The 22543-nt window shown below is 58.1% G+C and overlaps 1 protein-coding gene across 2 annotated transcripts in view; it reads right to left on the bottom strand.

Annotated features, from left to right (window-relative positions):
• Positions 1 to 614: 614 nt before the first annotated feature.
• The window catches only part of WWP2 (WW domain containing E3 ubiquitin protein ligase 2), an 84246-nt gene continuing 62317 nt past the window's right edge, over positions 615 to 22543 (bottom strand). Inside the window, exons 11-25 of one of the 2 annotated variants that reach the window (XM_032783071.2) lie at positions 18359 to 18413; positions 13513 to 13594; positions 12665 to 12793; positions 12104 to 12182; positions 11923 to 11994; positions 11708 to 11796; positions 9488 to 9647; positions 7347 to 7480; positions 6888 to 7028; positions 5926 to 6046; positions 5364 to 5468; positions 4573 to 4669; positions 2749 to 2821; positions 2393 to 2488; positions 615 to 1211 (exon numbers count right to left, since the gene is read on the bottom strand). In XM_032783071.2, coding sequence (XP_032638962.1) covers positions 1202 to 1211; positions 2393 to 2488; positions 2749 to 2821; positions 4573 to 4669; positions 5364 to 5468; positions 5926 to 6046; positions 6888 to 7028; positions 7347 to 7480; positions 9488 to 9647; positions 11708 to 11796; positions 11923 to 11994; positions 12104 to 12182; positions 12665 to 12793; positions 13513 to 13594; positions 18359 to 18413 — 1443 coding nt within the window. In that variant the 3' untranslated portion in view covers positions 615 to 1201. Of the gene's footprint in view, positions 2489 to 2748; positions 2822 to 4572; positions 4670 to 5363; positions 5469 to 5925; positions 6047 to 6887; positions 7029 to 7346; positions 7481 to 9487; positions 9648 to 11707; positions 11797 to 11922; positions 11995 to 12103; positions 12183 to 12664; positions 12794 to 13512; positions 13595 to 18358; positions 18414 to 22543 lie in introns of both variants that reach the window. The other variant, XM_032783072.2, reaches the window with a different exon arrangement.

Raw genomic sequence — 22543 nt, 5'->3', positions numbered from 1 at the left:
TCCACCCGGGCAGTTCAGCTCCCAAAGCCTCCCAGCCCCTGCTGGCTTCGGGCAGGGAGGGCACAGCAGAGCATGGCCAGCTGAGGATCAGGGGTGGAGGATTTATAGCAGCACCTAGGGGTCCCATAGTACTACATGCTAGTGACAGAGCAGCCCCTCCACCCCCAGCTTCTCCACAAAGCCCCCGCCCAGCCCCAGTCGGGGTGGGTGTGGGCACAATGGAGTCGCTACCCTCCAGCTCGTGTCCCATACGCAGAATGGCACCAGAAGAGGCCAGCTGTCCCTGAAGGTACTCAGGTCCTATGGTTATGAGGGTGCCTGAATTCCCAGTGCTGGGGCCACAAATGTTTCCTTCCTACTTCCATGACTTTACACTGCAGCCTGCATGCCCCAGGGGGTTGTGCTCTGCTCCCCGGCTGCTCAGAGAGATGGGGACAGAACCAGGGTTAAATTCAGCTGGAGCTGTGCTGAGCAGAGCTCTGGCAAATATTTTCAACCCCCCTGGAGTTTTATAGCATTTTGGGGCTGGGGAGCGCTCTGGGAAATACTCTGTAAGAATTTAAGCCCTGCACAAAACCTCTCTCTTCACAGAGTCAGACGCAAACCCCCAAGCAGCTGCAGATTGTTTATTGCACAAGAAGTTGACAGCACTGAGGCAGGATGGTGCAGTACAAAACTATCAAGGTTCCCGCTCAAACGCTATTGCAGTTTGTTGTATCCACAGACTTCATTATATACAGCTATGTACACAGATGCCCACCCCCCATGCACACACCACACTTGGGCCATTGCTGTCCTCAGGCCTTGGAAGGGTGAACTCTCTGTGGCAGCAGCCTAGGCTGGCAGAGGCTGTAGAATAAGGAAACAGCAGAGAGCTGGATTCTGCCCTCACTTACAGCAGCGTAACTCCAAGGGCTTCTGAGCTCCAGCATGGTCTGTGACAGAAGAATCAGGCCAAGAGTTTCCACTTGAACCCACAAACGGAGCAAAGGCCACACGAGCTCTTCACACATGGGCACTCAGCTGCCAGCCGCAGGGCAAGTCGGGAGGGGTCACTGCTTTAAAAAGCTCTCTGCTGGTTTCAGCGGCGACAGAGCCCATTTCAGCCCTCAGCTGCAGTCACTGCAGGACCAAGCGTGAGAGAACAGCGCGTTGTCTGTACAAAACACAAGTGGAGCCTCTAGGATCCTATTAAAGAGCATCACCACCACCTAGCAATACAATCCATTTAAATAGTTAAATAAAGAGCCCAGGGGCCACACACACTCGCAAATCAAAGCACAGGCCTACGTCCCACCTGCCTTGCCTCGGGGTGGCGCTCCCCACTGGTCACTCCTCGGGGGCAGAGTTCCAGCCACATTCATCCTGTGCATAGACAGCTGACAGGAAAAGGGTGCCCCCCGCTCACTGGGGGGAAGGAGCCGGCTGAAGGGCAAAGGGAGTTTTGCCATTACCTCTGTTGGGGGCAGGATTGGGCTCCTGGATATCACTACCCAGGACCAGCTGGGCAGGAGCTCTAGTTACTTTAATTGATACACCAGGGAAAACAGAAGTGAAAAACGACACTTAAAAAGCAGTTCCCTCTTCGTTTGACTGCAGCTAACTCCAAAAAGCCCTGTCCAGCACTAGGCCCCAGCAGGAGCTTCCCCAGACAGAAGAGCCCACCCGGTCCTGCTGTCTCAGGCCATTCCGAGCTCTGGCCTCTTGCAGCTGCAGCGAGCAGCCCCAATCCAAAGGGATGCAGGGCCACAGCTAACTGGCTCCGTGCACTAACAAAGGAAAGACACGCCACAGGAAATTACTGGGTTTGTTCTGAATTCTCTGCTTTTCATTCAGTCAGTGCCTGTTTTCCAGGTGGCAGAGCTAACGATTACACACATTTCTTTGGTGCAAAGTGGCTCAGGGAGAGGGAGGTGTCTTCACTACTGCCCAGCCTTGGGGGGTCCCTGCTGCAGGCCCAAAGACCCCAAGATCTGGAGCTCAGACACTGGGCTGCAGTTGGATAGTGACTGGAACTTGTACAGGATCCGGCCCCCAGGAGGGCACCACGTGGCAAGGGGCCAGTGATTCAGCCCCTTCCTAGCCCTTCGCTTCATTCCCCCTCAGTAGTGGCATATGGGCCGCTCTTGTGTCCATCTCTCCCCTTACACCTTGGGCTCACTTTGGAGGTTGGGGGGCAGCCTGTCCGCCATTGGGCTGCATTGGCACAAGCCTAACCCAGGAACAAGAATGACAGACAAACTCCCAGGGAGGGAGGGAGGGAGACAAACTGCTCAGTGACAGGCGCTCTCTGCCCGCCCTGAGAGTGAGAGCACCCAGCATGCAGCCTGCTCAGACGCTGCTCTGCCCTGGGCCAGCCGGGGGGTGCTGGGGAAGGAGCAAGCACCATTACTCCTGGCCAAAGCCTTCTGTCTCCTCAATGGCATATAGCAGCTTCTCCTTCAGCTGTTCATAGCTCTTGTAGGGAGGAAGATCCAGGCGGTTAAAGCTGGCGAGAAAACAAAGGCTGTCAATGCAGTGGCAATTCCCGCCTTCCCCATGCGCTCCTGAGGCAGAGGCATCTCCCTGCTCTCTCAGCAATGCTCTGGGGCTGCATTTTGAGATGCATAAGCTGGCCCCAGCACACAGAAGTTGTGGCCACACCCCCTGCAAAGCCCATGGTGGAACTGCTTTGAAAGGAAGCAAGGGGCAGCCCCACACAGACTGCTTGGATTCACCCCCACCTGCTCCAAGAGGAATGAGACTCACCAGGTGTGACTCCGGGGCAGCCACGTCTCTTTGCCAACTTTATCGATGCAGAACTTCTGTGGCCCATTACTGCCTGTCACAAACAGAACAACTCATTACATTACAGGAAAGGAAAACCTGAAAGCTGGAAAGAACACTTCATGCAGCATATAGCAAACCTGTGGAACTCTCTGCTACAAGATCTCATTGAGGCAAAGAGCTCAGTAGGGATTTATATAAACATTTCCCTTATCAGATAATACAGCTCTTGTGCTCCAGGGCTTAAGCTAACATTATCTGCCTGGGATCAGGAAGAAATTTCCCTGATAGGTATGTTAGTGCATAAATGGGCCACTAAGGTGTTTCTTCTACCTTCCTCTGAAGCAGCTGGTACTGGCCACTGACAGGATGCTGGACTAGACAGACAACTCATCTGGCATGCGATGGCAAAGCTGGGCTACTGGTGACAGTCCGTCAGAGATCACCAAACCAGAGTAGAGAGCAGGACTAACAGCTCTTTAAACAGCTACATATAATGTGCAGGAAGAAAAACTTATCATGGGGGATTTCAGTCTGAGGGACATACACTGGAGGTCTCCTGCTGTCATGATGGAAGTGTCCCTGGAGTTTCTAAAAATTATAGACAATTTTCTAACTCAAGAAATATTGCAACCAGCTCAGGGTAATTCCATATAAGATGAACTGATCACTGAATAAAAAGATTGTGGTTGCCTAGGTGAAACTGGTCGTGGTGGATTACATTTGTTATAAGGAAACAGTATATAGTCCTGACCAGTAATACATACATTTTGGGCTGAAAGTTGAAAATCATTATGAGTAAAAATGATTATGAAGAAAAATTTAAACAATTTAAACAAAACATGAAAGGTAACAGGGAGTTCTCTAGGACAACAAAACTTAATACCCAACAAAACACAATTTCACAATTACAAAAGAATGCTTCTTCAATTAAAAAATATCCTGATTAATACGTAAAAACAGAACTAAAAATAATATATAACAAATGGAAAAAGAAGGAAGTTGATAGTAATGACTATAAATTAACAGTGATTAAATGCAGACTACTGATAAGGGAGGCTAAAGGGATCAGTGAAAAAAATTATGCTCAGTAGGTTTAAGGAATATTCACAGCTCCATGGAATATTCACAGCTTATAGTAATAATGGAATACTTCCTATTTCAACAGTAACAAGGGAGGATGTTAAATAGCAAAGGCTAAAGACAAATGTTTTTAAACATACAGGATCGGATAACTTCAATTCAGGAGTTTTAAAACAATTGACCGAGGAACTCTCTGAGCCACTGATGTTGATATTTAACAAATTTTTGAACACTGGGGAAATTCCAGGGGACTGGGAAAAAAACAGTGGGAGAGTATTTAATAAGGGAAAACAGGATAACCTGGGTACCTATATGCTGACTAGGTTTACATCAATTCCATGAAAATAATGGAAAGGCCATTCAGTAAAGAATGAAATGATGGTAGCATAATTAATTCCAAGCAGCCTGGTTTTATGGAAATTCGGTTTTGTCGAACAATACGGCTCCCATTGTTCGATGAGTTTACAGGTTTGGTTGGCAAAGATAACCGTGCTGACAGATATCCGACTGCTGTAAGGGATTTGGTTAAAAACATGAGAGCTGGTGGGATTCTGTCCCTTCACTTACTTCCCTGCCTTTGTATATGCTCTGAGCCGTACCACGGAAAGGTGAGTGGAACCCCCTGCTCCCCGCCTTCCACACCACTGGACTATCGTGAGTCTCTCTCTCCTTTATCCCTCCACACCTTTCCTGTGCCCCCTGGGGCAGCTGGGAGATAAATACCAAAGAGCTCTGCAAATCCTCCAACTGGTAGGCGGCAGGTCCCTGTAACGAACTGTAAAAGCCGGATCCTCTTCTCATTGTCCATCTCCTTAATCACCTGCAACCAACAGAGTAGATGTAATGAGACGGGGATTCTGCCATCACCTGTGTGCTCCTGGCTTCAGCAATGGGGCTTGGAATTGGGGGGCCAGAGGCAGCATCTCTCATTCCTGCCTCGGTGGCTCCTGCCAGCTCCAACAGGAAACCAAATCGCAAAACACAGAGCGTCCCCCAAACGCTGAGGCTGCAGGATCTAATCTACAATCCACAGAGGTGCGGGATGGGAGAAGCACACCCAGCCTGAGAATCCTCCGGAGAGATGACTCCGCACCCGACCCTGAGTCTCCTGCTGTCAGTCATTCCCGGGCACAGGCTTTACCCCACACTGCCCTGGCTGAGGACCAGTTTGCTCCCCTTCTGTCCTGATCACTCACTGAGGAGAAGAGGCACCTAACTAGGGCTGCTTTATTTCCAGCCTCTTTTGTCACCATCTCCCATCCTGCCTCCCCCAGAGCAGCAGCTATTGCTGGAAACAGGCTGACCACTAAGTGCTGCCTGCTGCCCTGAGCAACTCTGGAGCTGCTGCCAGCTACGACCAAAGCCCTCGTGCTGGAGATGTGCTTGGTTTCAGCTCATTCTGCCTGCAGGCTGGTGAGCAATGGAGCCAGGCAGTGCAGCCAGACTGATCCTGCCACCCAACCCCACTCCCGCTCGCTGGCCAGGGATGACTCCCAGGTGCCATTCAGGCTCACCTGCCAGAACCACTGGATCTGCTTGCTGTTCTTGGTGTAGTGCCGGTAGATGGTGTTCTTCTGCCAGTCGCTTATGTCCATCTCCTGCATGCCACAGAGCATCAGCTAGCGAACCAGGGGACAAGTTAGCAGCCGAGCCACAGACTCCCCCACCCGCACTCTACGCAGGAGAATGGCTGGAGTGGCACATGCACAATTCCTCCAGGGTCAGGCTAGGCAGCGGGGTTCCATTTCCGCCCACGCCCCAGGCACTGGAGAAGTCTCCAGCCTGGCAGTAGGTCACCTGCTCTACAGGCCCGACACCTTCCAGCAGGTGGCACGAGAGCTTGTGTCCGGATAATGCCCCCGTCAGTGCCGCATTTCAGGAGCAGAGTTAAATACAAACTGTATTTTCACTAGGTCCTGAGAGCGCACGGGCGTGCATGTCTCTCTCTCTCGGTCATTAGCCAGCAGCCCCTCCTGCCCCAGCTGATGCTAGGACCTCTCTGCTGTGGGACAGCAAGCACCAATGCTCGGGACTCACCCAGCCGGGGGCGCGGAGACCCAGCACTCACTGACTCACCTCTAGCTCCTTCTCATCGAAGTACCGCAGCCACTCCAGTGGTGCCACCTCATTGAAGCCATCCAGGAAGGCCTTGGTCTGCTCCTCCACACCCCGCGTGAACCTCCAGTCCGTCAGTAGCCTGCAAGGGCAGACATGCAACCCGGTGCACACCCCAGCCAAGCCCTCAGACATGGTACCCACAACCAACACCCAGAGCCCTGCAGGATTCCGCCAGCCCTGCTGTCTGAACTCTGATGTTCCCGGCCAGCAGCAGGGCTAGTGCAAGGAGAGGAGCCTGGCAAATTCTCAAGGTTCCTCTCAATCCTTTCTTGTATTGTGCTCCTGCCTCCCAAAGCCCAGAGCAGTGCTCTGAGGTCCCTGTTGGCAGAGGGCACTTTGGGAACAGACACCTGCTGTCGTGGGCACGCTGGCAACGCCTGTCCACAAGGGATGCACCAACTCGAACCAGGTTTGGGGGATTCTTCTGCTGCCTGGGCCCGACTCAGCACAGAACCAGCAGCACCCAGAGCTGTGGTGGACAGGCAGCTGAGCGGTTGCAGCCGCAGGGCCTGGGGCAGAGGGTCTTTAAACCACAATTTGAGGACTTCAATAACTCAGACGTAGGTTAGGAGTTTGTTACAGGAGTGGGTGGGTGAGATTCTGTGGCCTCCGTTGTGCAGGAGGTCAGACTAGATGATCATAATGGTCCCTTCTGACCTTAAAGTCTATGAGTCTATGAGAGAAGAACCTCCCCCAATGCTCTACCTCCCCTCTCAGAAAGTGCTGGCAAAACCGCCACTCCCACCAGAACCAGATCCCAGACTGAGCATTCAGGGCTGGGGCAGGGCCACCCAGCCCACAGCCCATCTGCTTGTGCCTGCTGCCCACATCAAAGCTAAGTAGCCCCAGGAGCAGCACCATGCCCCCGAGCCCCATACTCCATGCCAAGGTAGGGGGAGAGCCCAGGCACTGGTACTTACATGATATACTCTTCCTTATTCTCCTCCGTCACCCGGATACTCTCTCCTCCTTCCTTCAGCTCATGTGTTGTCACCTTGCCCAGAATCTCCATGTCCTGGATGAAGTACAGCTCCAAACCACACTCTTCCAGGCTGTTCTCCCTGGGGGAGAAGCAACACAAGGAACGTTAGCCTGGCTGCACCCAGCAAGGCCTTGGCACCACGAGATCTGGCAGGATGAGGGCCGCAGCACTCCCTGTGGGTACCCTGCATGCCGTGGTATGGGTGGCTTTTCTGCAGCTGCTTGGAGATTTCACAGGCTCATGTGCAGGCGTTGGTGGGTCTGATACCCCAGGCCCGAGGCAGGATCCTCAGCACCCCAAGCCCTGGCGTGTGGCCAGAGACCACCCTGTATGGGGACTTTACCCCATCACCCCTAGAGAAGCAGGGCCCCTGGGCTGGTAGGGGAGAGGCACTGACTTGATCCAGACGATGGAGTTGTAGAACTCAGGGTCAATGGATTCCAGGTCCTTCAGCGTGGGTCTCTTGTTAAGCATGCGTTTGTAGAAGGGGAGCGTGAAGCCAGTGTCAATGAATTTTCCATGATACAGTGCCTGTGCAGGAGAGAACACCCTGGTCACGGGCTCTGGGTCCCAGCATGGCCACAGATGCTGCCAAAAGCGACAGCTGGGCGGCGGAACATAGCGACCAAAGCACCCAACACTGGTCCTTTTCCACTCCTGCCAGGTGGCTGAGGGACCCGCGTGCCAGGGGACCCTGAGGCTAGCCACTGAGCCAAGCAGGACACTGAGCCTCCTGGCCGGGGGACAGGGCCGAGGCTTGTGACTAGGAGAATGTGGCCCCTCATGATGACAGCCCAGCCCTGAGTCCCAGAGGGGCAGCTCTCTTGGGAGCACAGGAGTCCTGCCTGCAGTGCTGGGTGTGCAGAGAACCCAAACTTCCCTCCCATCCCCAATTCCATGGCATCTCCCTCTCCCTTTGCAGCTCTATTAAGAGCACTTGTTTAAACAGCCTGCTGGCCGCCCTGGATCCTGGCTTCCAGAAGCCTCCAGGCAAAGGCAGCCAAAAACGATGTAGACGCTTGTCTGGAGCAGCCCAGTGGTGATTAATAGTCGGGGAGTTTATGGGGATCCAGCTCTGCTCCGAGCAAGGCCGGGCGGCTGGGGGAGACCTGGGAAGAATGTACCAGCTTCGTGAGCATGGCACCATGGAGGGACTGATCCCAGAGCCAGGGGACTCTGAGCCCCAGCCCCCGCCAGGCCTGAGCCCCAGCTCGTGGGGAGAGGAGACTGGCCTCAGGCCACCAGAGACGGGGGAGTCATGCTGGGGTTTGGGCAGCTGGAAACTCTCACGTTGTTGGGGCTAAAAATAGTCCCCAAAGCTGCAGATCCACTGGAACACTGGGGTGGCAGCCAAGGAGCTGGGCACATCCCCGCAGTACAGCTGGGCGAGGCCCCGGGAACCACCTCCGATACACAGACACCCCCCCACTCAACCTCCTCCAATACAGACCTCCCCCCTCTGGCCGCCTCCTCTGATACACGGACACCCCCTCCCCAACCTCCTCCAATACACACATCCTCCCTCTGGCCACCTCCTCCGATACACAGACACCCCCTCCCCAACCTCCTCCGATACACAAACACCCCGCCCCCTGAACCTCCTCCAATACACATCCCTCCTCTAGCTAACTCCTCCGATACATAGACCCCCCACGGTACACGGACCCTCCCTCCCCGAACCTCCTCTGATATACAGACCCCCTCTCCCATACACAGATACCCCTCCAACCTCCTCCAATACACACACACACACACACACCCCCTCTGATACACAGACCCCCCCTCCCTGAATCTCCTCCAATACACAGACCCTCTCTCCGATACACAGATACCCCCCACGAACCTCCTCCAATACCCACACACACACACACATATATCCCCCCTCTGGCCACCTCCTCCGATACACAGATACCCCCCGATACACAGACCCACCTCCCCGAACCTCCTCCGATACACAGACCCCCTCTCCGATACACAGATACCACCCCCCCAACCTCCTCCAATACACACACACACACACCCCTCCTCCGATACAGAGACCCACCCGTTCCGGCCAGCCCGATGTGCCTCCTGTGATACACAGGCCCTACTCTGGCCCCACAATACACAGCCCCACAGTGACAGCCCTCTTACCACCACCCCAGACACAGACCCCAGAGCCTCCCGCCCCACTCACAGTGCACCCTGACCCCCAAGCTGTTCCTGAGGCTGTGGATCTGTTGGAGCCCACAGTCCGGCGAAGCACATGGCTCCTGCCTTCCGAGTCCTGGCCTCTGAGATGGAGCCACCTCTGCCCTCCCCACTCCCCATGTCGAGGCTGGGTCCCACAAGCAGCCAGCTGCTCCCCCAGCACAGAGACCAGCTGCTCCTGCACCTCCCACCCGGGCCAGCCTGCTCAAGCCAGCCAGCCTCTGGGGCAAAGGTCTGGAACATTTTCGGGCTGAAGTGGCTAAGCCCCATCCAAACCCAGGGCCCCACCCGCTCGCCATGCGTGGGACCAGGCCTGCTCTCCTCACTGACTGGCGCCGGGGCGCTCACCATGGCAATGAAGCGGCCGATGAAGCGGAAGTAGGTGAGGTGGTCGGGGTTGATGGAGGAGGCAGGATTGATCTGCAGGCAGTAGTTGTTCTTCCCGGCGTATTCGAACAGGCAGTACATGGGGTTGAGCACCTCGTGGGACAAGAGGAAGAACCATTCCCTGGGGGACGAGAGACCAGAACGCAGTGACAGGGGTGCACGGTGCCCCCAAGAGGGCAGAGCTGCAGCCGCTCCACTCCTGCTCTCCAGGCAGCAGGACCAGGGCTCCGGGGGCCCAGCTGGCAGGGGGGCCTGGGCCCACTGGCCCCTGCATACAAGAGCTTCACCTGGGGAAAGGGAACAGCCCAGACGGCTTCACTCGACCCGCACGTCCCTTCTTCCGCAGCACCCCCTCACACCAGCCCGGCTCTGCTGCGTGCAGACTGAACCGTCCTGAGCCCTTTCAGAGACAACAGGGCGGGCAGGGGGTTCCCACTATCCCATGGCAGCCTCCATCCCAGAGGCAGCTGCATTTCAGCACTGCTACATGTAGCCTGGGAAGCATTTTAGGAGACAGCAGCTTAGAAAGCATCCCAGCGTATGTGGGCTCTGGTGCACCCAGCACTCATCGGTATCGGCCCATGGCCTAGTGGGGGTGCCAGGGGCCCCAGAGAACACCTGTCCTACACACACACCTCTCCCTGCCCAGGTCTGCACACTTCCACCAGCCACACACGCATGCCTGCTTGCCTGTCCCCACCACGCTCACTCACCCACTCACCACCCCCACATGCCTGCACACCCCCACTGCACCCATACCCGTGCCCAGAGCACGGACACCGCCCCCCCCAGCCTGCCTGCGCCCAGAGCACGGACACACACACACACACACCCCATGCCCAGAGCACGGACACCACCCACCGCCCCCCCAAGCCTGCACGCACCCAGAGCAGACACCCACACCCGCCCCCCACCCCTGCCCGCCCCGAGAGCACAGACACCTGCCCCCCCACCCCTGCGCAGAGCACAAACACACACACCCCAGCCTGCTCATGTCCAGAGCACAGACACCGCCCCCCACAGCCTGTTCACGCCCAGAGCACAGACACACACCCCCGTGCACATGCCTGCAAACATACCTGGCCACGCCCAGACCACATGCACACGTATGCGCACGCACACGCCTGCGCGCACACACCCAAGCCCAGCACGCACACACCTGCCTGCCCCCAGAGCACATACACACGCACACCCACACACTCCTACCCACGCCCAGAGCACACGCACACCTATGTGCCCTTCCTGTCTCTGCTTCCTCTCCCACTACGAGCCTCGTCTCCCATGGCTCCCGTGCAGGGAACACTGCCCCTTCCTGGCTCGTTAGCTCTGCGGAGAAGCACAGGCGAGGCGCGTGGTCTTTGCCTTGGTCCTCCCTAGCAGCGCAGGGAGACGAGTCGTCCTCCAACGCAGAGCGCGCCCGGTATCCTGTCCGTGGTTCTACCCTGTGGTAGAACTGCATGACGTAACCTACCATAGGGTAAAACCACTGGCAGGACACAGAGAGAGAGAGAGCAGGAGCCCACGGACCAGAGATGGGAGCAGGTCACCGTGGAGGAGGAGGAGTTGGGGTGTGACAGACACGAGGACACCAGGGAGCCGGGGAGAGGAAGAAGAGTTAGCACCAAGCCAAGCACCCAGGCAGAGGCAGGCTGGGGCCAGCAGCGACACAGACACCTCCTCTGGCCCAACACTGCACCATGAGGCTTTCCCCAGAGCCCCCGGCTGAGCCCCTCCACCTCACAGGGGCACGGGCAGAGCCCCCCCACTGCAGCCTTAGGGGTGCAGGCAGAGCTCCCCCCATTCCCCAGCCCCAGGGGCACAGGCAGAGTCCCCGCACACAGTCCCCACATTCCCCAGCTCCAGGGGCACAGGCAGAGCCCCCCCACAGCTCCCCCCCATTCCCCAACCCCAGAGGCACAGGCAGAACCCACCCCCACACAGCCCCAAGGGCACGGGCAGAGTCCGGTGTGGGGCGCTCTGGCTCTGTTTTGTTACTGTGCTGCACATGGGATTCAGGCCATTTCTCATTCAAACCCAGCAGCCCTGGGCTTCTCTGTCACAGCAGGTGCCTAGCAGGGCCCTGGGAGAGGAACACGAGACGCCCCAAGCCTCTCCCTGGGCCCCATTCCCGGCAAGCTGCTCCGCGGCAGCACAGGCACCTGTTCGCTCAGCAAGACTCACCTTGCAATGCCGCCATAGTCCAGCCCCTCCTCGCCGCGCATGAGGATATACAGCCTGCGCCGCAGATCATAGGGCTTCATGTTCATAATCTACGAGGGGGAAAAGATGGGACGTATCACCCACAGGAGCCCGGCTCCTGCATCCCTGGTACCCTCCTACACGGGCCCCTTCAGGGTGCCATGCTTTGCCTGTGGCCTCCCTGCGCAGGGACTCACCTGCTGGAAGGAGTCCTCAAAGAGCGTCTGCCGGGAAACGCTGATCTTCACGTGGCTGGGCAGTGCGTTTGACTGCAACCAAACACAGGGACTGGGCTCAGAGTCAACACAGCTCTGCCCTCCCAGTGAGCCGCCCGTACCCCTTCCAGCCCACCCTCCCTGCCCCACTTCCAGTACTCACGTGACACAGGAAGCGGAACTGGTGATATTTCCAGCGAAAGCTTCGGTCATAAGCCCCAGGGGAACCCCCCTGCTTATTCCTACAGGAGCAAACACATGGGCCTTGGCTGAGAACCTCCCGCCCCGCACACTGGCAGAGCCACCTCCTCCAGGAGCCATGCCCCAGCCCCGGCCCGGAGAGCTCCCCCACAATACAGCAGCCACCTCCTGCTCCATGGCTGGGCCTGGCCAGCCTTTGCACAGAGGGGCACTAGGGGAACAGAAGCCCAGCGTGAGCGCACCCGTATCAGGGAGAGGGGCTGCACGACCACCAGCCATTGGTTACTTGGACCCAGTGACCCCAGGCCACACTGCAGGTGCACAGGGTGCTGCACTAACAGCAGCACTTGGCATCTTCCCAGCGCCTCTTGAGAGCCTCACCCCTGCTGATGGGGGGGAGTGAGTGGCCCAAGGCTACCGAGCCAACCACAGGCAGAGTGGAGGACAGCAGTGCCGGGGCACAGCTCTGCCCGGCAGCATGCGGCAGTCAGAGGAGGAGGGGCCCTGGCAGGAAGCGCCTTACCCAGACTCAAAGCCGGGGCGCGGGTCTTTGAAGGTGGTGGTGCGAGTGTTGTGATCCACAAAGTAGCGCACCCCCTCGCTGGTGTATTTCATCTCCCAACCAGGCGGCAGGGCCGGCTCCTGGATCATCCTGCCCAGCACAAGGAAAAGATTCCTGGACACATGGCACACTGGGGGCAAGAGGGTCTCGTTCCCCCTGCATGGCCTGCTCCGGCACGCCCAGGCTGGGAACAAGTGCAGCTCCTGGCTCCGAGCCCCTCACGCCTTGTGCTGCTCCCCTAAGCCCAGGATGCCCTTCCATGCTGCAGGACTGGCGGGGACCTGAGAGGCACCTGCTTCAGCCCTGGGCCAGAAGCCCTGCCCCGGGTGATGTCAGCCCAGGAGACGGACTGCAGCCATCTCCCAGAAGTGCCGAATGCGGAGCACAGCACAGCACCCCCAGCCACCGCAGTGACACCCCCAGTACTCGCTCTGGCTGCACTAGCCCAGCGTGGGGCAGGAACCCGAGCACAGAGCCATGCAGTAGGAGGGGACAGGGACCTCAGGGGGCCTACATGGGAAGTTCCCCTTGCGTGGGGGCCTGGGCCATGGCTGCCTCCTGGCAGATGGTCTCAGACAAGATTCCCAGGGAAATCAGTGTGCCCCTACCCCCTGCTTGGGCACTGCCTTACTGCAGTTCTGGTGCTTGCCTTTTCCACAGGGGCCCCTGCCGGCAGGTGTCTGTTTGCAGGACTGCTCCAGGGCCCACATCCTGAGCTCTCAGTCGTGGGGTTACTAGCACAAAGCTCTGTTGTGGTTAGGGACCCACTCGTCAGAGCGTGACGTAGCCAAGCAAAGGTGGCGTCCTACCCCTGCGTGCGAGGATCCTCCCACTGGGTGGTCCGCGTGTTGTGGTTCACGTAATACACTCGTCCGTTGTCCTGTCTCTTTTCTGAGAGAGAGAGAGAGAGAGAGAGAGAGAGAGAGTTACCCTGCCCTCTCCGGCCCATTCGCGCCACTCTGCACTAGTCCAGGGGAAAACGCCGGCCTCCCGCCTTTCAGGGAATGGCGACGCTGCGGTCACAGGTGCGGCTGCAGCTCGTGTAGACATGCCTGATCCCTGCAGGGACGAAGCAGCCACATGGCTACAGCGTTGGCTAGCCATGCCCGAGACGACCAGGGTGCAAGTGGGCTGGTACAGCCGCACTGAGGCTAGTGAGGTCCGAGCTAGCGGGGAAATCTCCATGCGCCGCAGTCACACCCAGGGCACAGCGCACACCAGACAGGCTGGACACTGAAAGGACCTTTTGTAACTCTCAGCTCCCCAGGAGCAGGGGATCACCTGGGGCCCTGCTCCTTGCAAAGGGATGGCATTCCCCTGCCCCCGCAGCCTGGCTCTAGGGAAAATCTTTGGTCGAAGGCTGGGGTAAATGGAGCATGAGAAGGAACAGCAGCAATTACTCACAACATCCCGCAAAGCAGGGTCCCTGCCCACGCTTCGTGGGCTCTGGCGCCTGACACAGAGCTCAACACCCCGAGCACTCTGAGCCGGGCCAGGCCGGGCCGGGCCAGGTTGGGGCACAGAGAAGCAGAGACACAGGATGGGCGGCTTCTGGGAAGAGTGCTGCAACTAGCCTTGTCCTGCCACATGGGTGTGCACACGCCTCCCGCCCCCCGTTGGATGTGCCGCATACATACCCCCCACCCCCCACCACATGCACACCTCTCACACCCCTTCCCCTTCCCGCTGCATGCGCTGCACCCATAACCTCCCAGCCACATGCACACGCCTCCTGCCCCCCCCACTGCATGTGCCGCAAACATAACCTCCCCCTGGCCGCATGCACACACCTCACACCCCTTCCCCTTCCCGCTGCACGTGCTGCATACATAACCCCCCCGGCCACATGCACACGCCTCCCGCTCCCCACTGCCTGCACCACATACATACCCCCCGCTCCCCCAACCACATGCACATCCCTCACACCCCTTCCCCTTCCCGCTGCATGTGCCGCATACCTAACCCCTCCGCCCCTCCATCCACATGCACACGCCTCCCGCCCCCCTGCTGCATGTGCTGCATACATAACTCCCCCCCAACCCCAGCTGCATGCACATCCCTCACACCGCTTCCCGCTGCATGTGCCACATACATACCCTCCCTCCTGGCCACATGGGTGTGCACACGCCTCCTGCCCCCTGCTGCATTTGCCACATACATAACTCCCCCTACCCCTCCCGGCCACATGCACACTCCTCACACACCTTCCCCCTCCCGCTGCATACATACCCCTGCCCCCGTACCTGTATCCCTCCCCCTGGCCCCATGCACCCCCCTCACATCCCTTCCCTTTCCCGCTGCATGAGCTGCATACATACCCCTGCCCCCCCACCTGTATCCCTCCCCCTGGCCACAGGCACCCCGCCACAGGCACCCCCCCCCACACACATTCCCCCCAGCTGCATGCACCACATACGCACCCCTCTCCTCCACCCACATCCCTCCCCCACTGCATGCACCCCGCACCCTCTCCTCCACACACATGCCTCCCCCACACCCACCTACTCCCCAACACACAGACCCCCACTAGAGTGCACACCGAGATACACACACCCAAACAAAAATCAGAGGGGTAGCCGTGTTAGTCTGGATCTGTAAAAGCAGCAAAGAGTCCTGTGGCATCTTATAGACTAACAGACATACTGGAGCATGAACTTTCGTGGGTGAAGACCCACTTCGTCGGTGGGTAATATGTATGCATGGATCCGACGAAGTGGGTATTCACCCACGAAAGCTCATGCTCCAATACGTCTGTTAGTCTATTAGGTGCCACAGGATTCTTTGCTGCTTTTACACCCAAACAAAGAGCTCTCCGTGTACAGCTTTCCTGAGCCCTCGGTACACCTCTATATGTACCTATACTCCAGGTACACCCCTCCCTTCACACACACCCCTTGTCATCACTTTGCCTCTCCTCTATACCCAGACACACTCACTGCCCGTCATATACAGACACAACTGTCTCCCGATACACTGCGCTTGCTCCCAGGTACCCCTGCCCCTAGCCACGCTGCACGGAGGCCCTGCCCGCAGGCACCCTCAAGGCACTGGCCCTATTGTGGGCCACCAGCCCTGCCTGCTCCTGCACAGACTACAGGGAAGAGCTGAGTTTCCCCAGTCACGGCATTTGCCCTGCTGCTTCACTGGAGAGGCCCAGCTGCTGGAGCAGCAGCACGCTGAGCGTGTGGCCCTGCTCACCTCCCGCTCCTGGGAGCTCCCCACCCTCCCACTGCCTTTCGCTGCTCCAGGCTGAGCTGGAGTCCCAGGCACCTCCTGGAGGGTGGCTCAGGCTGTAGTGCTAATTGGAAGCAGGCTCCCTTCCCCATCCCCGCCTGGATGCTAAGGCAGCTCATGTGTTCGCTCCCACGCTGCAGGCTTTGACTGGACTGCGCTCTCAGCCGGATGCACAGAGCAACCCAGGACATGCCAGACTCTCCTCACCGAGACCACAAGGTTATTGGAAATAAATCAGGGCCAGGGGCAGGAAGCCAGTTAGGCCGGGGCTGGTGGTTCAGAGCATCTGGGAGCCAGCTTCTGCCCACAGCCCCTGCTCCACTCACAGGGGCCTTACTTCAGGCTAGTGCTACAAGCTGAGAGTTGCTGGAACCCCTCAAGTGACCCAGGCCAGTGCCCCTCCTGCACAGGGCCCAAGCACCGCAGCAGCTGCAGAGAGCAGCACCCAGAAACCTGATAGAGCCAGCACTGCCCTGAACCGCCTGCATGCAGCAGTGCTTGCTGGGCTCTCCCAGCTCCTCCATGGCCCCTTCTGACCCGGGCCACCACCCTGGGGCCCTGGGGTCACCCAGCCCACATCTGAGCCAGGCTCCCAGCCCCAGGGCCTGACGTCATCCAGCCCACAGCCCACTCCCCTACCCGCTTGTACTACACAGGGAATTCAAGGGGGCTCCCTCATTGAGGACACAAGCCAGCAAGGTAAGGATTTCAGGTGTCAGGGATGGGGAAGCTCTGTTAAGTCCAGCTCACCAACTAGGGTCAGGGCCGGGCTCATGCCAGGTGTCTTGCTCAGGAAGGTATTAAACAACTCAAGCAGCTGGGTTTCCACCTTGCCCCCTTGACAGCCTGGTGCATCTGGCTGCCAGGATGCTGGGCCAAGAGCCACCCTGCATTTTCCTTGGCGCACACTCTATGGTCCCCCTACCCTGGGGCTCACACCCCAAGTAGCTGTTGACAGTTTCCCTGGTGTCAAAATAGGAAAACAGCTGCTGCCACCAGCAGTCCCATCAGCAGGCTGTTAACCCCTCCTCCAGCCCCTGCAGCCCTGCTCCAATCTCCCTACGACTAACAGGGCTCAGGCGCTGGGGCCCTCGGACCCAGACACTCCGCAGTCCCAAGTCTCCCATGTTGCTCGCTGGGGGCAGCACTCCTACCCAGCCGGCCGCCCACCCAGCCAGCTGCTGTGGGGTGGGTTATTAGAGCATCTGGCCTATGCCCACGTCTCTAGTCTCTCTAGGCACCTCTGTATTGTGTCTGTCCTCAAGGAGGGTTGAGTGTCACATGCCATGAACACGGTGGTAACGGCGTCTGCCAGCAAACCCAGCCAATGACTCCTGTTCTCTCTGCAGCCCCATGGTCCCGGCTTCATAATCACAACCCCCAAACTTGATTATTCCCTGGGGGCAGGGGAGGTGATTCCGATCCCCTCCCCCGGCCAGGTTTCAGCCCAGCTGGAGCAATCGCCCAGTGGAGCTGTTACCTGAGAAGTGGGGGGAGGGGGGCACATGCTAAACACCCTCTTGTACAGGCTGCCCTGTCCTAGCAACGCCTCCAGGGCACCCCCTTGCGTACACGGGGCTCTCTCTGCTCTACACCCTGGTTCAGAAACCCCATTTCAAACCGATCCAACGCTCCCGGGATCATCCACATCCCCCATCCGTGCCCATCATCCCCCAAAGTTTCAGCAGCAGCTCCTGCCCAGCTCTCTCCGGTACCACAGGATACTCCCCTGGGCACATGCTGCTGCCACTCCCTAGATCTCCACTAAGTGGCTGTCCCATCCCCGCATTACCCACAACCCACCTCACTCTGGACTAGCGTCATTTGGTTCAGATGCGACACAAAAAAGGCAGGTGCCTGATGGAGCCCAGTGGAAAGCAATAGCACCGAGAAAGGACCACAGCAAATTCCCAATGTAGACTTCCTGCTGGACACCATCGGCAAGAGGCCTTCCCCCATGGCAGAGCCTTTCCTCCCATTCCCAAATGCAAAGGGGGAGCTTACCCCGGCAGACAGACCCAGGCAGAAGAGCCAACCTTTCCAGCTTCTCCTCGAGTTCATGCAATAATCGCAGCTGCTGCTGGGTTTAGTCAACAGGGACCAAACCCAGAGAGCTGGGCACTTCTGGACTCAAAATGCTGGATTTAAAGTCCAGACTGGCGTGGATATCTGGCAGATCCACCTCACAGGCAGCATGGACGGTGAGACAATGTCATCTTCCCTATGCTCACACACCCCAGCAATAATGCAGAGGGAATGAGCCCCCAAGAACACAGGTTCCGCCCCCCCAAGAGCAGTCAGCCAGCGGAAAGGTGCTGCTGGAAGGGACAGACGGCGCAGGAAGGGTTTGAGCCCTGGAGTGGGGGTGGTGCCAGGTGAGCAGCAGGAGAGAGGGAGGAGGGGAGATGGCTTGGTACTTACCCCAGCCGGGAGCAAGGGGGCCCAGAGGATCATTGTCAGATGGGGCGCCGGATGACTGGAAACAGCAGAGCGGGCAAAAATACAAAACAACACAGAGATTATCAAGAGCCGGGAGTGAGATGAGCAGGGAGGTGGGGGCAGGCTCCCCACTCTCCTCTCAACCCCAACTCTCAGCACAGGGAAACAGAGCTTGCTGCTAAGGAACTAAAAACAACTTGCACGTTCAGAGTGAAAAAAGCCCACGCTACACCATGGCTGGGGCAGCAGGAGCAGGGGCTGCAGGAGAGAGGAGCAGGGCTTGCTGGAACATCCAGCTGTGCACGGCTGCTCTGCTCTTGCTGGCCAAGGCGACTGATATCACCACCACAGTTACACCTCCAGCCTTCTCCAAGAACCACACACAAGAGGGGAAAAAATAGCGCAGGCCTTTCCAATGAAATCATTCCCACAAGTCCTGTCCACGCCCAGCGCTTCCTGGCTCAGCCTGCAGCCTCCCCCGCCTCCTCCTTCGCAGCGAAATGTGAAAGCGAGCGGCAGTGTGCGAGATGCACTCCAACTGAGGAAACATTCATGCCTGCACAGACAGGCGTCTCCCTGAGCCCCCTGCACGTCCCCACCCCCAACAGGTCCACTGCACAAAGCACCTTTATTCTGACTCAGGGCGAGCCAAGCAGCCTGAACTGGGGGCTGCTGGCCTGGCACTGTTTAGATTAACCCCCCTCCCTGGCTTTGCTGGGAGGTCTCCTGGGGATGGCCCACCAGACCAAACAGGCCAGGATTCAGGAGAGTGGGGGGCTCAGCATACACTTCTCAGTGTTAAATAAGAAACATATTGTTACTAAAACGGCCTTTTCATTTCCCCTCCTAACGTTAAAGCGTGGGCTTTGGGGGCTCACGCTGCGAGGCAGGCCCCGGATCCGGAGCCAACTGGTTTGAGGAAGGGAGCGGCGCGCCATGCACAGAAACCTGTCCGGGACTCAGGGAAACACCACGGCACTGCCAACTCCTTCCCCACCCCATGGGGAAATGACAGACGTCCACACACAGCTTCCACTCTGAGCCACAGGGCTGCCTATAGCCCCTGGTCAAGGCACGAGGCATCTCCTGCTGCCTGCCAACAGAACTGCACTTGTGTCAGAGGGTGCAAGTGAACCCGAGGGGGCCATGTGAAATCCCGGTGGGGTGAGACAGGACACGGGATTGGGAACAAACAGAACCCATGGCAGTCAAGGCCCCTTCTCCCCACACAATCTGCTGAGCAGGGACTGGGGTGAGCAGGCCATGGCCATGCTGAGAAATCCTGGCTCAAGTAGCGGGCTGTCTCAGCTGCCCCTCCCTGCACAGAGCAGCCTGCCAGAGAGCCAGCCGAGTCATGTCCGGAGGTATCACCTCACTGGGACCTAAAAATAACTGATTTGAACAAACATGGCAGCGCGACACAAGCAAAGCCTAAAGCTGCAGGAGCCAGCCCCCACGCTGCTCTCACAATGCCCACACATGTGCAGCGAGGGGGAATGGCCAGGCTGCTAGGAGCCAGGGAGAGACCCAGCTCCCAAGGGCGACACAGAAGCATAAGGGAAAACTAACACGGTGCCCAGTTAAAACAGCACAGCAAATGCTCCAAGACTGCAAAGGGCAGGAGCCCATGGAAAATCCCCAGGGCAGGGCCACACAGCCCAGCACGAGAGAGCAGCTTCTGGACACAGCCCTGACCCATCCATGCTGCCGGGCAGAGAAGCCCAGAAATGCTGCTTAGACAGAGGCCAATGATACTGAGAAACCTGGCCACTCGCATGACCAGGTAATGCTAGCCTAGCCCAGCTGCCTCTCCTGCCACACAGGCAGGCAGGCCCAGGAGGGCTCAAGCCAAAGGCCCTCTGGGGATGGGAGCTGAGCAGCAGCCAGCACTCCTGGCAGCAGCGTTGGAAGCAGAAGTATCATCACTTCCAGATTTAGCCTGATGAAGTGAAGACGCCTTCGCCCTGCCCAGCATCCCGGCAGGGATGTGTCACAAAGAGTGGCATGGCTTCAGCGCAGTGGCTCTGGGGGCTCCCGCTCGGAACCCAGGCAGCATTCTGGACAGATGGACGCCCCTCCCCACTCATCGCTTGGGAGCCAGTGCTGCCAACCCTGGATGAGAGCAATGTGCACGTGGAGGGCAGTAAAGCCTGCGGCAGCCCAGCAAGCTCACTGAAGGAAAGGGAAGGTCAGAAGAGACCACCTCGACCTGGAAGCCCTCAGCTGACAGCAGGGAAGGCAGGTTGCTCTGCGCTCTAACACTGCAAGCACATCACGAGTTGGATTCAGGGGCCATGGCCAGCTGCACAGGGCATTTCTACAGCTCTGGACTGCTCAGCCTCCTGGCTCACCTCTGTGGGGACGAGAAGTTCATCGCCCAAGAGCTCTCGCTTTGTGGGGGGGCTGTTTTCCCACGCCAACCCCATGCTCACACCCACGAGCGCTCTGCTGCTCCTAGCAAGGACAGCAGGCCCAGGCACACGTGCCATCCGAGCAGACCGGAGGCGTGGAGCAGTGGACACAGGAACTGGGAGAGGATCACACATCTTCCCACAATCACACCCCTGCGGAGCCCTGGAAGAGCAGTGCTGCCCAGGGCTGAGGCCCCCTGTAAGATCCAGGACTCAGCAAGGGGCTTTTTTGACAGGGGAGTGGTTGGAGGTCTTACACTGGGGGGCAGAGGAGCCCCGGGTAAAGGTCAGCACACAGGCCTGATGACTCCACTGGCTAAGTCTGTGGCCTGTCAGCTGCTGACTTAGGCCTGATCTGCACAAGTGCTGAGTCAGCTGTGGTCATGGGTGCTCAGCAGGGGTGGAGGGTGGGTTTGGGGACCGACTGGCCCGTCCAGAGAGTCTCCTCTCCGCAGATTTCTCCAGCCAGTCACTATCTGACTCTGAAGTTTGAATTCCAGCTCTTGCGATAAGCAGGGAGGGTCCTGCTGAAAGGGGATAGGAACTGCCAGAGCCCAGACTCTGCGCTCAGCAGCTGCATTTCCCCAGGGGCTAGGTGAGAGATCAACATCCCCAAACAAGGATTTGGCCATTTCGTCCAGCTCAAGCCAAGGAAAGAGGCAGAGAAAGCAGGGGGTGTCTGCTGAGCAGAACACTTAGGGCTAAGTCCTGGGGGCCTTTGGCCTCACCTTGGCAGCCACTGCCTCAGCCCCCAGGAAGGGGAGCCGCCCGTACATTACCTTGCTTCGGAACTGATCCTTCCAGTCTTCTGGGACAGAGTGTGACCTCACTGCCCTCAGTGCTGGCCAAGCTCAGCCATGCCATTCGCTAAACACAGGTTCCTGCATGGAACAGCCTTAGCTGGAAAAATCAGACCCAGCTGGGCTCCGAGTGCCTCTCCTGCCACAGATTCAGTTCCCAGAACTGGCCTGGCACCCAGCAGAGAGACCTGCAGCCATCCCACCCGGGACAGCTCCAAGACACTCCAGAGACAGCCCCAGGAACTCACAGAGGAGTCGCGGGAGAAAGCAAGCTCCTCTGCCATGCTAGTATCAACCCCATCCTGGAGGAGGGGGCCTGAGGTCATTTCCTGCTGCCTCTGCTCAGGACAACACGAATCATTAGGCTGGATATTAGCAGAAACTTTCTAAACCTAAGGGCAGCGACACTCTGGAACAGCCTTGCACGGGAGGCCGTGCAATCCCCGTCACTGGAGGTGTCCAAGAGCAGGCTGGACAAATGGCTGTCAGGGATGGGCTGGTTCACTTGGCCCTGCCTCAGTGCAGGGGGCTGGGCTAGATGTCCTCTCCAGATCTCTTCCAGCCTGACAGTTCTATGGATCTCTTTAAAAAGGGAACACCAGTTCCCTCAGGGTTTCTTGGCTCCCTGCCTTGAAGCCAGCAGAGGTGTTTGTGGGATCTTCCCAGCTGCTTCAACCCCTTGCTCTGACGTTCCTGCAGTTCCTGTCTCTGGAGTGGAGCAGATCACTGCCCTCATGTGCTGTATCCCTGGCTGTGAGTCAGCTGGAGTGGCCCTCTGAGGAGTGCTGGGCTCTGGAACTAGGTGAAGGGGCTGGTAACTGCCTCGAGAACCTCCCAATACAACAGGCAGACTGAAGTCTGGGGAAGGGTCCTAGAAAGCCATAGCTGGAGAAGGCTGTATTGTCACTGGAGACCCTGGAGGCTGTTTGGGCCCCATGTCACCTTCACTGATAGAG

This window comes from Chelonoidis abingdonii, chromosome 19, assembly GCF_003597395.2.
Source record: "Chelonoidis abingdonii isolate Lonesome George chromosome 19, CheloAbing_2.0, whole genome shotgun sequence".
Classification (NCBI taxonomy): domain Eukaryota; kingdom Metazoa; phylum Chordata; order Testudines; family Testudinidae; genus Chelonoidis; species Chelonoidis abingdonii.
The sequence above is the reverse complement of the archived record's forward strand: the minus strand, read 5'-3'. Positions and strand labels throughout refer to the sequence as shown.